This window comes from Oreochromis aureus, linkage group 7, assembly GCF_013358895.1.
Source record: "Oreochromis aureus strain Israel breed Guangdong linkage group 7, ZZ_aureus, whole genome shotgun sequence".
NCBI lineage: Eukaryota > Metazoa > Chordata > Actinopteri > Cichliformes > Cichlidae > Oreochromis > Oreochromis aureus.
In genome coordinates, this window is record NC_052948.1 from 30,700,979 (window position 1) to 30,715,382 (window position 14,404).

At 40.8% G+C, this 14,404-nt stretch overlaps 1 protein-coding gene across 2 annotated transcripts; it reads right to left on the minus strand.

Annotated features, from left to right (window-relative positions):
• Positions 1 to 341: 341 nt before the first annotated feature.
• Positions 342 to 12,960, minus strand: LOC116334119 (folylpolyglutamate synthase, mitochondrial). 2 transcript variants are annotated; one of them, XM_031757443.2, is made up of 15 exons: positions 12,775 to 12,960; positions 9,019 to 9,147; positions 8,868 to 8,921; positions 6,993 to 7,057; positions 6,575 to 6,689; positions 5,981 to 6,058; positions 5,733 to 5,794; positions 4,345 to 4,447; positions 4,182 to 4,259; positions 3,955 to 4,102; positions 3,212 to 3,295; positions 2,984 to 3,134; positions 2,775 to 2,850; positions 2,597 to 2,663; positions 342 to 1,505 (listed from the first exon to the last, which is right to left on the minus strand). In XM_031757443.2, exons 1-15 carry the CDS (start codon positions 12,922 to 12,924, stop codon positions 1,129 to 1,131), a joined length of 1,737 nt encoding a protein of 578 aa, XP_031613303.1. In that variant the 5' UTR covers positions 12,925 to 12,960; the 3' UTR covers positions 342 to 1,128. The 2 variants fall into 2 exon arrangements, with proteins under 2 accessions (XP_031613303.1, XP_031613302.1); XM_031757442.2 differs by having other exon boundaries at positions 3,212 to 3,298.
• Between the last annotated feature and the right edge of the window lie 1,444 nt (positions 12,961 to 14,404).

A 14,404-nucleotide genomic window follows, 5' to 3' on the forward strand; every position in this document is an offset into this window, starting at 1 on the left:
ATGTTTGGTCTCACTCCCATTTCTTCTTGTTGCATATCAAACCATGCAAAATATGATTTTATGCCATTTTTCAAGTCTTAAACTTTTGATCTCTCTCTCTATATCTATACAGTTTTGTGTGCATTGAGGTGTTTTCATGGTGATTTATTGCTTTCTTTCAGTGAATGGTTTTTAAAAATAAAAGAAAACCCTCTAGTACTCCAATTCTAACAATTGCACTAATTCTTCAGTGAAGGTAAAGACGTTCCTGCTCAGTGCAGCAAGCTGGTCCAGTTCATCCTGTTAAACTGTGTGTGTGTGTGTGTGTGTGTGTATTAATAATACGAGACGGCTCACAGGTGTTGTTTTGTAACCATTTTTATTGTAGATCACACTGCGGAGACGTGGACTGTGTCTGTAAAACATTTCCCATCAGCAGGACCAAGAAGGACACCAAAGTTTTAAACCATGGTTGGCACAACGTCTCCATAAACTAACCGGCTCAGTTTTTAGAGATGTGAGCGGACTCCATCATAGAGCTTCCACAGGTGAAACTTAAAACAGTGATGTTCATTTTGTGCTCATAAAAGTCAGAGTCTGAACGGATATGGCTGAAGGTCTTAACCTTTTAGCTTTAAATACACCGACTGCATGCATCACAGTCGGATCATGAAGTTAAATTAAGGCCCATTTAAATAAGATGTAGAAACATAACACTGATTTTAAACTCGTGAATCCATCTGATACCAGATTTATACATTTACAAAGGAGGCCACATGTACGGAGCACACTGTGCAACCAAAGTGACACAATAAAGAAAACGTGCAAATATTTCTCAACTTTTAAAGATCTCTGAAATGTGATAATTAAACGTTCCCAACAGGGTCAGAAACAATTAATGCAGTTTAAATCATTCCGTTTGACCAGCTCAGCTCTTTGTAGCTTCTACAGCTCATGTAAACACATCCGGCTTCAAGTAAGACACTCTGGAGCGTCTGCGCTATAAGGCTCAGGGTGAAGCTAGAGCTGCCTCGGTCCTCATAATTAGCTGTCAGAGAAACAAATCCCCAAGTCTGAAATGTTAAAAGCATGAAAAACCTTCTTCTGTCCAGGTAAGTTTCCCACAGTAGTGTAAACATGTGCAAATGGTCACTTAGAGGAAGCTGGGTCCAGGTGTTTGAGAGCTCCTCCCACCAGGTGGAGGCTTCCGGTGATGAGGACGTGGATCTCAGCGGCCTCACGGAGGGGAGCGGCTTTGGCCGTGACACTCTGTTTAACCGCCAACGTCGTCTTGGCCGGGTCGGCCAGCACAGAGTCTCTGCCCTGCGTGATCCACTGGAGGGCGCTGAGGATGCATGGGAACACTAAGGTGTCCCCTCTGTGCTCAGGTAAACGAGGAAGACTGTCCTGGATCAGCAACTGGGTGCCTTCGTCGTCACCCAGCCGGTTATGAAGTCGCCAGCTCCTCTCGTTGTCCAAGCAGCGCGTCAGCATGTTTTCCACGGACACGTTGAAGTTCTGCTGGTCTGAGAAGGAAACAACAAGTCTGATAAATTCCTGTGGTATTGAAATCTGCAGGAAGAGGTTAAGACTAAATTCTTGCTCCTGCCCTTACTGAACTCTTCCTACACCTGAGTTTTGTTTTGTTTTTTTTTTCCCCCTGAGACTGGCCCACGTTCGCTGCCAGCAGCCTCCACAGAGTCCCACAAGCCAACTAAGACTCACCTCAACAGCTTCTTTTATCTCTGGCATCTGGCAATAGGTGTGGAACATGGGTCACTCAATGTCCCACTCAGTTTCCTGGACTGAGACACTCCCAGTGCATCCTCACTATAGCATGTGATTACACCAGGCCTGTCCAGCATCATGTCCCACTACCTGATCTAACAGCACCACCAGCTCGGCTCCTGTTTTCACCCGACTGTTCTAGACATGTGAGGTTTGATCGAGAGTTGAACTAGTGTGTCCTGCTGTTCTTTTGGACACCTTGATCCTTGAACATCATGTTTATTATTGACAAACTGCATGCACAGGCTGTCCCTCCTGATCGCGCCGTGTTAGGTTTTATTCCCACTGTGCAGGTGAACATTAACCCTCTCCCCGTTGAAAGCTGACTGGGAGTAATCTTGAAGCCCTTTCCTGAATAGAGTAGTTTCTATTATATTTCAAGCTGCTTATGAACAAAATGACTGGACGTGCATCACAAGTTAGTGGGGCTGGTCTCTGCCTATGAAGCTACACTCGGAACAACCCAGACACTATCCTAAAGGTTCTTAAACCACGTCTTTATTGATATATAGTGAGGTGTCACAGATCGTCATTAAGGGTACCGAGTGGCCGTCAAATGTCATTTTTAATGGACTGCTGCCACAGATGACTGTTCCCATGTGACTTGCTCTCGTTCAGTTTTCATGGGTTAAGGCCCAGTTGCCGTGCGTACCTCCATGCTGGGACTCTGGGATCCCTGGTCTGGGTCAGGTTTCTAGGATTCTTGTTTCTTTAAGTTAATTTCTACAGTTTTAATGGTTTTTTTTTTTGGTTTTTTTTAAATATACTGTGAATGGAAGAAGTTTCTTTATTCTCCTTTCAGAAATTCTATCCCATTCAGAGTACTCACCTGCGTTACAGGAAGCAATGGCTTCAGTGATGTTTGGGCAAAAGACAGCGAAGTCAAAGTGACACGTCTGAGAAAAAAATAAGGAAATTTAAAAAAAAGAAAAAGGGGCAGAAGAATTATTTATAGGGGTCAGTTCCTCTCTACATGAACGTCTGCGTATTAAAGTAGCTGTACTCACCACCAGCAGTTTCAGCATGGCAGCCGAGTCTCTCTCTCCTGTTGCGTTGAACAGCAGCACTCTGGCTACAGCTCCACTAAAACAAACATGTTGAGGCATCAAATCAGCATGTGAAGTACAAACGTTTATGGTGAAGCACTTCCAGGGTTTAAAGAGAGCGTGGCTGTCTGAGGTGGTCTTTGGCATGGAGTTTAACAAGTCTTGCTCACCTGGCGCTCCTCTCGTGCTGAGCTGCAGTCTCTCTGAACCACTGAACGCAGGCCTGCATGCTGCGCATGGTGTGAGCTCCATCCAGGAAGTAAGTCACCTCTCCATGCTTCAGGGTCTGGGTCCTGCCGGGCCACTTAGCATCTGCCAGCCCTGAGGACAAACACACAGTTACCTCACTGGATGACAATCTGGTTGTAATGGCAGCTGACTGTCCCAGCAGGACTCACCTTTAACCATGATGGGGCTGGGACTGAACGCAGGCGCCTGAAGTGTACCGTTGTTTTCAACAGTGGTGATGGGAAAGCTGTGATCTGCTGAGAGAGGACAGGTTTCTATTAACGCTCTCATCACCTAGCCCCTCCACCCTAAAGAAAGTCCCGTTTGCAACAAGCCATGAAGGGAGCACAGCAAACAAATGGAAGCAGGAATTTTTTGACCTACTTCCAAATGCTGTGTGTGGTGGGTACATAACACTGCATCTGAACCTGAACACACCATCTCCTCTGTGAAGCATGATGGAGGCAGTGTCATGCTGTGGGGATGCTTGTCACAGCAGGGATAGGGGAGATGATGTGAAGATAGATGGAGCTAAAATACAGGCAGGACCTTTACATCTGGGTCGTGTAAGTTATATACTGTGGATCTCATCATGCAAACCTGTCCTCACCCTGTGAACCTCAAGTTCCCCCTTCATCCTTGTCAGTTTTATTCAGAGACTTTTCCAACTTCTTTAGCAACTTTTTTTGAAAGCACAACAGACATCAGCTACTTTCTGCCACAGGAACACTGCTCTTCAGTGAGTGACAGCAGCACAATTTGATGTCAGCTGCCTCACGGTAAACAATGTAGACTAACCTTCTCTCACTGATTTTACATTTAAAAAACACAAAACAAATCACAGTTCAGCTACATGGTTACGAGGCTCGGGCAGTATTCAATATTAGGATTTTTGTATAAACGTTATTCACACCTGGTAGGCATCTCCTCTGGAGCCAGGTGTGACTCAGCTGGAGGGCGAGGGAGGCGTTGGAGCGTTGGTGCTGCCCTGCAAGGCCCAGGTGCAAAGGTCCACAGTCCGGTTGGTAGTCCTCGAGCTGTGGACACACCCACAGTGGGCACTGTGACAACAGTTAGAGCATGTTAGATAAAACTGAAGCTTAATTTTAGTGTGTGATGTGACTGAAAGAGGACTCTTACTCCGATCTCTTTGGCCCGCTCCTTGAGCACGGGCATGGCGCCCTCTGGCTGTCTGACGGTGAAGCCGGGGACTCCGGGCTGTAAACACAATAATGCAGAGTTACCAACATAATAAACAGAAACTAAAAAGAAATAACGGGTTGAAGCTGAACCACAGACACACCTTGAAGATGCCTCCTTTCTGCCAGGCGATCTTCTCGATGGTGTCTCCAAGAATCTGAGTGTGATCTATGCCGAGAGAGGAGATGCCACACACCCACGGCCTCCTGTGGAACCACACAGGACGAGAAACGCTGGTTAAAAGCGCTGCAAACTTTTTCAAGAGACTATAAAGTGTTTTTTATTCTAGCTCATGAAAGATGGACTATAAAAGTAATGCTAAATATAAACAAATGAAAAAGAAGTCTAACTGTATAAGTGAAGGCTAGCCTACTTTTTGCCCCCCAATTTTGCTCCAAGTCTTTCTAAGGTCTGGAACTCACTTCCTTTAGATTAGAACTCAAATTGGAAGCGATCATGTGTTATTTTACCTTCAGGCTCACTGCACTGTTGTTCAGTTCTAATGAACCAAATGCACAAAATGCACTTCTTGTCAGAAGCATATTATCTGCATGACTGCACACACTCCTATAGTCAGCAGAGCACAGTTCTACCAGGAGGTGTGTGTGTTGCAGAGGCTTCCTGATGGTGGAATATTTTGGTAATTCATGGACAAATCTGTCGATTTTTTGTATTATTGTTATTTTCCATCTCTGAACACTAACTGTATCCTACTACAAAGAACCTCAACGTATGAAACAGAAGCCACTGAAAACAAAAATGAAACAAGATGCATATATCCGAAATTATTCTCTGGAGCACCGCAAGTGGATTAATTTATCTGCAGAAATAGAAACTCCAATCCCCCACAGACTCGCACGTTTTCATAAAAATTTTCCAAATAAAATCGAAACAATGACATCACCCACCGTTTTGTGATAACATAATTAACTACAAGGTAGCCATGTTCTTTGTTAGATAATTGTATTAAAATCCTCCAAAAGGCATAAACAGCACAACCATGTTTTCTTTTTTTTCGTTTTTAAACAGCATCCTGATTGTCTAGTCTAGTATTCATTCTATTATAATGGACTTTTTTTTAACGAAGGTTTGAACTTTGAGTGTTTAAACAAGAGAGAAAAGTGTGAACATGTTCATGCCTGTCTGAGAAAATTGTATAAAGTGTGTCATGAGGGGTTTTATAGCCTTAAATCATCTATAATAATTGTAAAAAAAAATTAAGTTGGCTACTTTGTGGATTTCACATATCGTGGGTTATTTTTAGAACGCAACTCCCACGATAAAAGAGGAACCACTGTATGAGACATATTCGTTTTTATCAAAGATACACGCCAGTGCGCACAATCAGGGCCATGGCACCACATGCTAATGTTTATTTACCATGAGCCTGGCAGTGGGCCCATTTTACAAGTGCTCAGTTTGTGCTAGAAATAAAAACTCCCTGTGGCCTGAATGATACTCTTGTATGAGTTTCATTGAAAAAAATCTCACCTTATGATGTTGGTGCAGTCGTACGCGCCGCCTATACCAACTTCAATCACAGCTAAATCCACCTGAGCAAAGAGAAGAGTTACTTAGATCCAAAGAAAACACCAGGAGTAAATCTGAGATCAGAGCTTTAAACTTCACGCACTGACAAAAGAAACTGCACAGGTGTCTGCATTTAAGGCACATTAATACCACTTAAGTGAGGAATAAAAAAAAAAAAAAAAAAAAAAAAAGCCTGCCTCTGAAGTTACCTTCTCTTGGAGGAAGACATGGAAGGCCAAGATGGTGAGGAAGCGGAAATACGCCGGCATCGTCCCTCCGTGGGCATCCTTTGGAGATCGAAGACAGAAAGACTAAGACTGCCTGATTACAGCCAAAAGATAATAAAATGAACTTTCTGATCCATAATTCTAATCTTGGCTATGTAATGCAGTTATTGCACAGAACACAATATCCTATGTTAATAATAATAATAATAATAATAATAAACATCTATAATAACCTTGGCAGGAATCAGCAGATGGAAAAAAAACTTATCTGAATTAAGAACTGGAGTTTTGAAACAAGCAAAAACATAATGGACAAAATTAAATAAAATAAATAAAACTGCTTTTGTGATTCTGTGGGAAACCCTGCAGCTGCGTGCATTAAAGGGTCGAACTGAGGGGGCAGTAACGTGACCGACACGTGCTGCCCATCACATGAGGCTCACGCTCATCCTGACGTGAGGAGCCTCGTTTTAAAACCAACTCAATTACAACCTGTGACACTGATTACACACAAACACGCACACTTCATTCCCGAGTAGGGTCAGTGACTGTCTGCGCTCCCGTTTTCAGACCCACCTTTGTTTCATCGAGTCGCCCGTAAACCTGCCAGAAGTATTTAGTGAAGAGGTCTTTTCCGATTGGCTGTCCGTTGATCCGAATCCTCTCCCTGACCTGCACCAGATGTGGAGAGCTGCACACAAACGCACAGGTTCAGACACACAAACACTTCAACACAACCAGTCAAACTAACATTACACATTTAAATCCTGCACCCACCTGCACCATCAATACGGCCTGATCACATTTTAAAGAGCTTCAGAGGATCAGTTCAGGAGGGAAAGGGCAGTGATCCTTCACGGCTAATTAAGGATTTTATTGCTTATTAAATCTTGTGTGTACTTCCCAGCTGAATCTTGTGCATCACATCTTAAAGCATCCACCATGTAAGATTAAAGTCAAATCCCTGACAAAATAAGAATAACACTTAGATTACCTGTAAAATCCTGTGCGGAAGCCATAATTTCTTAAAATCTGCTCTGTGAACGCGCACGTCGAGCCCTGAAAGACAAAACAGTCATTGCTGGGTTTTTCCCATCGGGACAGAACAGCACTTTGTTGTAAATTTCCTCTAAAAAAATAAATAAATAAATGAAAAGTGAAGTCCGAAAGCACCCTCGACTGAGCTGGTTAATGAATACACATTTGCCAACATGTTTGTTTGACCTTCTGCTCTCAAGTTACACAACGAGAGCTCGGTGCTGACAGGACAGATGACAGCGAGGTTAAACAGAGTCCCACACATCACTACAAACCCTACAAAGATCTGCAGGGCTGGATGGGACTCGCACTGTCAGTAAACCTTTGGCATCACATCCTGTTGGTAACGTGTGTGCAGACAGATGAGGCCTGCTTATCCTCATGAATTCAGAGTTTTAGAGTCAGGAAATGTACCAAAAACACCAGAAACATCTGAATGACAGAGCAAAATTCGCTGAACGGAGAAAGCAATCCAGGAAATTTATGAAATTGTGTCCCTCACCTTCTCTGTGAGTCAGGAAATATTAAAATGTTACAAACTGATCACTTTTACTATGTTTTCCTGCTAAAAATCAAACTTTTTACATAGTTTTATACTTAAATTAAACCCTAATTAAAACTGGAAGGCCAATATTTTAATTTTGTTTTTGTATTTAGAAAAACCTCCTTTTATGTTATTCTGACTTGCTGAATTTACACTTTTTACTTCCTTAAATTTAAGTCAACTCTGTAAAACAGCCGTCCCCAACCTTTTTTGCGCCACGGACCGGCTTAATGTCAGACAATATTTTCACAGTCCGGCCTTTAAGGTGCCGCGGATACAACAAATACAACAAAATAAAATGATAGCACCAAGACAAAAACTGTGGTATTTTGTAAATATTATTATTATTATTAGTAGTATTATGATGATGATTATTATTATTATTATTATTATTATCATTATTATTATTATTATTATTATTATTATTATTATTATTATTATTATTATTATTATATTAATAAACAAATTCACTGTGTAATTATGTAAGTTTATTGTAACTTATCAGCGTTCTCCTGAAATGCGCCAACAACACTGAGAGTAACATCCTCCTCTCTGCCTCTTAATGCTCTCTGGTTGCTATGGTAACGTGTAACTTTTTTTTCCAAAATAAGACACAGAACTATAACACAGGAAAAGACCCAGGGGAGACCAAATTAATGATAAAAGCCCTAAAAAACAAATTTCACACCTGTACCCATTAGGTTTTACAGGGGACTTAATCATGCAACTTAATCATGTTTAATTTTTCTTTACATTTTTTATTGTATTCTTTTTTAGTTACTTGAATTTATATTGTATTTACATATATTTTATTGCATTTATTTTTTAAAGTTTAACATTGTAAGTTGTTCCATTTCATTTTTTCCATAAATTATAAATACTGACATGATCTTTCTGCACAAATTCTATATTATTTTTTCCATAGCATTTTATAATATTGAGCTCCTGGACCTTACTTCATCCATTTAAATGTGTCTATTTTTTTTTTTTTTTTTTTTTTTTTTTTTTTAAACCTTAGAGGGTTATTTCTCCCCCATTGTTAGACATATTTTATAGAGTTCCTTTTAAGATAAGTCCAATTACAGGGTGTGTTTGTACAGGACTGCCTCTTTATATCAGACTTAAATCTGATTTCAAGATATGACTGAGTATTGAGTGACACTGATATACAAGAACAATAAAACATAGCTCTAAAGAAAAACTCATCTTTATACAGTTATGTAACCTTTTCTGTTTTTGACACACCAAAAAAAAAAAAAAAAAAAAAAAAGTGCCACATCAACTCACCTTGCCCTTTGTTCCTGTCACGTGAATGATATTGAGATGGTCGAGTTCGTCCACCTTTGACACACACAGACACACACATCAGATAAGACTGAAGGCCGTATCTACTGTAACACTGTAATTCTCAATGTTTTCTCCGCCCTGATTGGCTCACCACGAGGCCGGCTCGCTCCAGGAAGGCTCTCATGGCGTTCAGCTGCAGCTGAGGATTGCTGCGCTCTCGTCGTACCTGCTCCAAGGCGCTGGCATTTGTCTGCAACGTGTTCAGAGTGCAAATGGCGTCCTGAGGGGAAAGAAAAATGTTTAAAGATGTAATCACAGTAATCTGCAGGAAAGAGTTTCTGAAGGACAGGTTGAGGATCAGTCTGACCTAAAGAGTGGCAGATGCTTTGTTTCCTCTGCACATGTCAGAAGATAAAAAAAAAATGACACTTTCCCACAAGCAGAGCTAAGAAATCTTTCATGCTGAGATGGTCAGTGAGTCAGAGGTATAAACAGCTGCCCAACAACACCCGTGAGGCAAACCGGCTGAGACCAACTATCACTGATGAGCTTTTAACATTAAAATGCCAACAAATGTCTTTCAAATCACCTGTGTGGACAGAAAAGTGAGATTTTTAGCTGCTGCCATGAACTCCAGTACAGAAAGATTAATTACAATACATAAATCAGGTTGATTTCTTCTGAACTTTGCTGCAGGTCTCAGCAGCTCTTCTGTCACTCTGTAACAGAGATACCTGCAACATGTGGGGGTGCGGGCGGGGTCTAATGCTTAGCTCATGCTCCACTGTAGACCGTAGTTTGTGTAGTGTAAAGCTACTTCTTCACAGGTAAGTCCACATGGTTAATGTCTGATGATGAAATTTACATCACTCTGGCCCTAGAGGACTCATGAACATGGAAATTACAAGGATCAAAACATGGCCACAGTATCATTTATTCTATATTATTAGAGATTAAACTAGTCATGTGTAGTTAGTCCTCGTCAACCCCGAAGGGACATAATGCATCAAGCCACCCGCCTTCATCTGGACAACATGTTCATTCATTCCCATCCTGTCACATGGGATGGGAATGAAGAGTCAGCTTCAAACTGTCCACTCCATGAGATTCACGTGTCTAACAACTCATTCATTCCTTTAATCAGAGCTGGAGAGTTTTCTGACATCATTTCAAATTTCTTTGTCTTTAGAGATAAATGTTTGGTTTGATCAGGAATCAATGCAGGAATCTATGAAATAATCAGACCTGAAAGCAGAATTGATGACAGCTTCAGTATCCAAATCTTATCAGTTAAACTTTGGGAGTTAAAATTTCAGGAATGCATTAATGTCAGTGTGAGTCCTCACAGGTGAGTCCCTCCCCCTACACACAGAGTGGAGCAGCAGCCACTCTAATGATTAAAGAAAATAAAGCATTCAGAACTTTCTTTCCAAGCTCCTTACATTATGAGAGCTGAATGACTTCAATCTCAGCGCCGAGCTAACTCAAGACCCCAACAACTAAACAGCCAAGTTTAACGCCAATCGGAGGAACTGTTATTGAGATATGCAAATAAAAACAAGCACAGATTTCTCAAATTACAACTGAGACGTTATATTAACATTGCGAAACTTCAGCATGTATCCGAAATCCCATTTACCTAATTCCTCTGTATCAGAGTTCGAACACTCAATTAAAAAAAACAAAAAAAAGGCAAAAAAAAAAAAAAAAGCCAGTACTTTTAAAAGATAGTGATTCACAGCATGAAAAACATCTCAAGCCTTCCACTTTAAAAACAATAAATATAAATCACAGACACAGAAATGCAAAAAAAACAAACAAAAAAAGAAAAAAAACGCCAGCAGAAATGCTGGAAATTAAGCAGAATAAAGTCTTACAGCTCACCATTGCACTTATGCTGTCCTGTCTTTATCCATGGTTAGATCACTGCCTCTAGTTTAATAACGCTTGATCACCTTTTATAGCAGGTATGCACCCATCCACCTCCAACACAAACAATTTTTTTTTTAAGAGAGGAAGAGAGAGAGATGAGGTCTATCGCAATAGTTTAATTTTTCTATCGAGACAAAGTTATTTCGCAATACATATCGTTATCGTTTTATCGCCCAGCTCTACTTTCACTCCATGTCATTTCCCTGCCTCACAGACGCCGCATTCCTTTTTCACTTCTGCATGCAAATGAACTGTTCTCCTGGCCATAGTCCGAAACACAGGCGCTGTGAAAAGTAGGTGTGGAGGAGTTCTGACAGCTTAAAGCAACAAGAGGTAAAGACAGATTAAGACGAAGGAGGAAATGTTTAAAAACAGCCACAGGAGACCGTTAACAGCATACGAGCCTTTCAAAAAAGAGCTACCAGACACCCTTCAATACCACCACCAGGTGGTGTCTCCTACAACTCAGGTGTGCTGTTGTGTTTTCTGAAAAAACAAAAACAAAAAACAACAACAACAACATCATCAACAAAAACACAGCAGGTGTGAATCCCAGGGAGCTGAGTCCAGCAATAGATCAGGAATGTAAAGAGAAATCTTGTGTTTAGCTGCAGGCATGGGTGTAATCTTAGTGGTTACAGGCTTCTGGGTAAAAGGTGATAGAAAACATTTTTAATTACAAAACATGAACTCCACCTTTGTATGAATCAGAGTGGTTTGGTCCACACTCATTCATGCAAAAAAAAAAGGGATATGAAGTCATAGCAGTCATTTCTTCATATTCTGTTAAGTTTTTTTGTAAAAATTTTATATAGGGTTTTACTTCATAGCAGCACACATCTGGAAACATCTGAAGTGTCCAAATTATTTAAATCTGCAGAGGGCAACTACAAAAAGTATACTTAAGTTTATTTGTTTAATAAAAAATGATTTTTTTAGCAGTTATTTCTGTATAATTATGACAGATTGTGTCTAAAAACAATCTACATATTGAGACCAATAAAGAAGTGGCTTAAACCTTGTTTAATCGCCACCAGGTTCCGACTCCTCTGGTTCTCTATAAACCAGCATTAATTGATTTGTGACTGCAGTGAACACATTCCTGATCAGTTCACTGGGCCAATCAGGAGTTTAAAGTCTTACATAAGAAAATGTGGCGTTTATTTTATGAATTATGGTCATTATTACAGTCACAGTGGAGCCTAAAGCAGGATATGCGCCTCGTCAATCATAAACCAAAGAGCAGGCAGTCTGATCCACCCTGAGCCTGCCGGGTTTCATAACAACACCAAGAGGTCAATGGACAGCTACTTCCATCTTTCACATACAGTCTACAGTTGAAACAGACTCAGAAAATCCTGAAAGATAATTTTGTTGCAGTGACAATAAACTCATTCATTGAGTCTCTTTAATATCTGGCCGAAGGAAATCCATGATGGACGCCATGTGTAAAATTTCATGTTCCAAATGCTCGTGAAAGCAGCAGCAAGAGGAGATAAAAAGGGTCTTATCTCCTCAATTTTGCATAGAGTGGAGGTAAGACTACGGACAGCTCTGACAGTCCCAGCTCTGAAACTGCGGAAAACTCACATTAACATTACAGGAAACAGCAAAAACACCTGAGTTCATCCAGGAAAAGGTCAGGTGAGCCTGGCACGAGTCAAACTAACAGAAATAACATGGCTACACAGAAATACCACAGCACGTGCCAGCGCAGACTTTTAGCCACTGACACTGATAGTCTCATCGCGACCTGTTAATAGCTGTCCAAGCTAACGTGTAACAGCAGATTCCGGGCAGCCTGCAGCTAACTGCCCTTCTCCCCCTGCTGCCAAAGCGCGCTCCTGTCAGCCATGTTTCCATTAAACTCCAAACAGCCCAAAAACTACCTCCAAACTTTCGGAAACAGCCTCGCTGCTCAGTTAGCTAGCTCGTTAGCCGCTGGAGCACGAGCGGCGGCGGTCACGGAGCGTACCTGGTACTCCATTCCCGGGATGTGAGGAGCCGTCTCGGTGCTGTAGTGCCGGCACGAAAGACCCGCCAAACTGAGCGCCCGGTCCCGCCGTGCGAGCCGCGCGGCGATGCCCGAGCCCCGCCGCAGCATGCGCGACATGCACAGCATCATGAAGCGTGAAGCTGTCCCAGGAAGGGGACACCAAATATGGAAAGCTCGTTTTTCAAGCGTAATGACGTCAGAACACGCCCCCGTCATTTTTACTTATTTATAAAAAAAAAAAACGTGAAAACGCAAACAAATAAAAAACACGAACAATAATAAACAATAAATAAGCTTTTCTTAAAAAGAAAATATAAAGTAAGCGTGTTCGATAAGGCCAGGGGGGCCATAATCGGCTGACAGTCTCCAATCCGACCTACTCTACGGTTTTGGAAAATATGAATGTGAAAAGAACAAAACCGTAAGTAATAATAATAATGAGCAAATAAAATATATAATTTTAACGGAAGTGAGCACAATGGACAGGATTAGAAATGAGTACATCAGAGGGACAGCTTAGATTGAGTTGTTTAGAAACAAAGTTATAGAGGCAAGGATGAGATGGGTTGGAAATGTGCACAGGAGGGAGAGTGACTATATTGGACAAAGGATGATGAAGATGGAACTCCCAGGCAGGAGGAAAAGAGGAAGACTAGAGATGAGGGCCATGGATGTGGTGAAGGATAGTAGGTAGGTACAGGGTGAGATGGAGGAAGATGATCCGCTGAGAATCTTGGTTGGAGTTATTTAGTATATAATATATTATATTATTATTATATATTATACGCAATAATATGCTTATAATAAATCATTATAACACTATTAATTTTGATAAATGTTTTCATTTGTTTGTTTGTTTGTTTGTTTGTTTTTGGCACGGTTGTATCTACAGATTATAAATGGCATGCTTTCATTTTTAGCTGTGGAAATTTTCAGAACGACCTGAGATTAGATCAGTATCAGTATTTTTTTCCTTAAATTAGTTTGATATATGTTTTCATTATGACACATAATCATTATTTATTAATTTACATGAGCATTTTTGCTGCTTTGCGGTCGTCAGAATGTCTTGGTTTGTATTTTCACGTTTATTAATTTATCAATCAGTCCGGTTTGGTGCGGAGAGCGCCCCCATGTGGTGGTAAACTAGTAAGCAAGGAGACCCAAATTTGTACTGTATCTTGACTCATAGTTTTGATCAAACGTTTACAGTTATGTCGGTTTTCTAAGATTTTACCCTTAAATTCAGGGCTAAACCCTGGTGAACAGTAATTCACTGCCTTTCTTTAAAAAAGGAATTGGAAGGTCAAAAACAGGTTTTCAGGGGGATCCTTTGGATAATTTGTCTCTGTTTTGTCTAGAAGTAACTTTCAGGTCATAAAAGCTTTAAAAAAAAAACTTTAGATCATTTTGGGGTAAAGCATTTGTTTTAGATCTGGTTAGAAGCACAAACTTTGATCCATTACTACACACATACTCTTTGCTGGGCAGCACTAAACTCATCAGTAGTTGAGATTGTTAACATCTTAAAAATTAGTACCAGTCATTACATCACTCCTCAGGATCCCCCTTTCTTATTTAGGTTTGATGGGATTACGAAATAATCTTG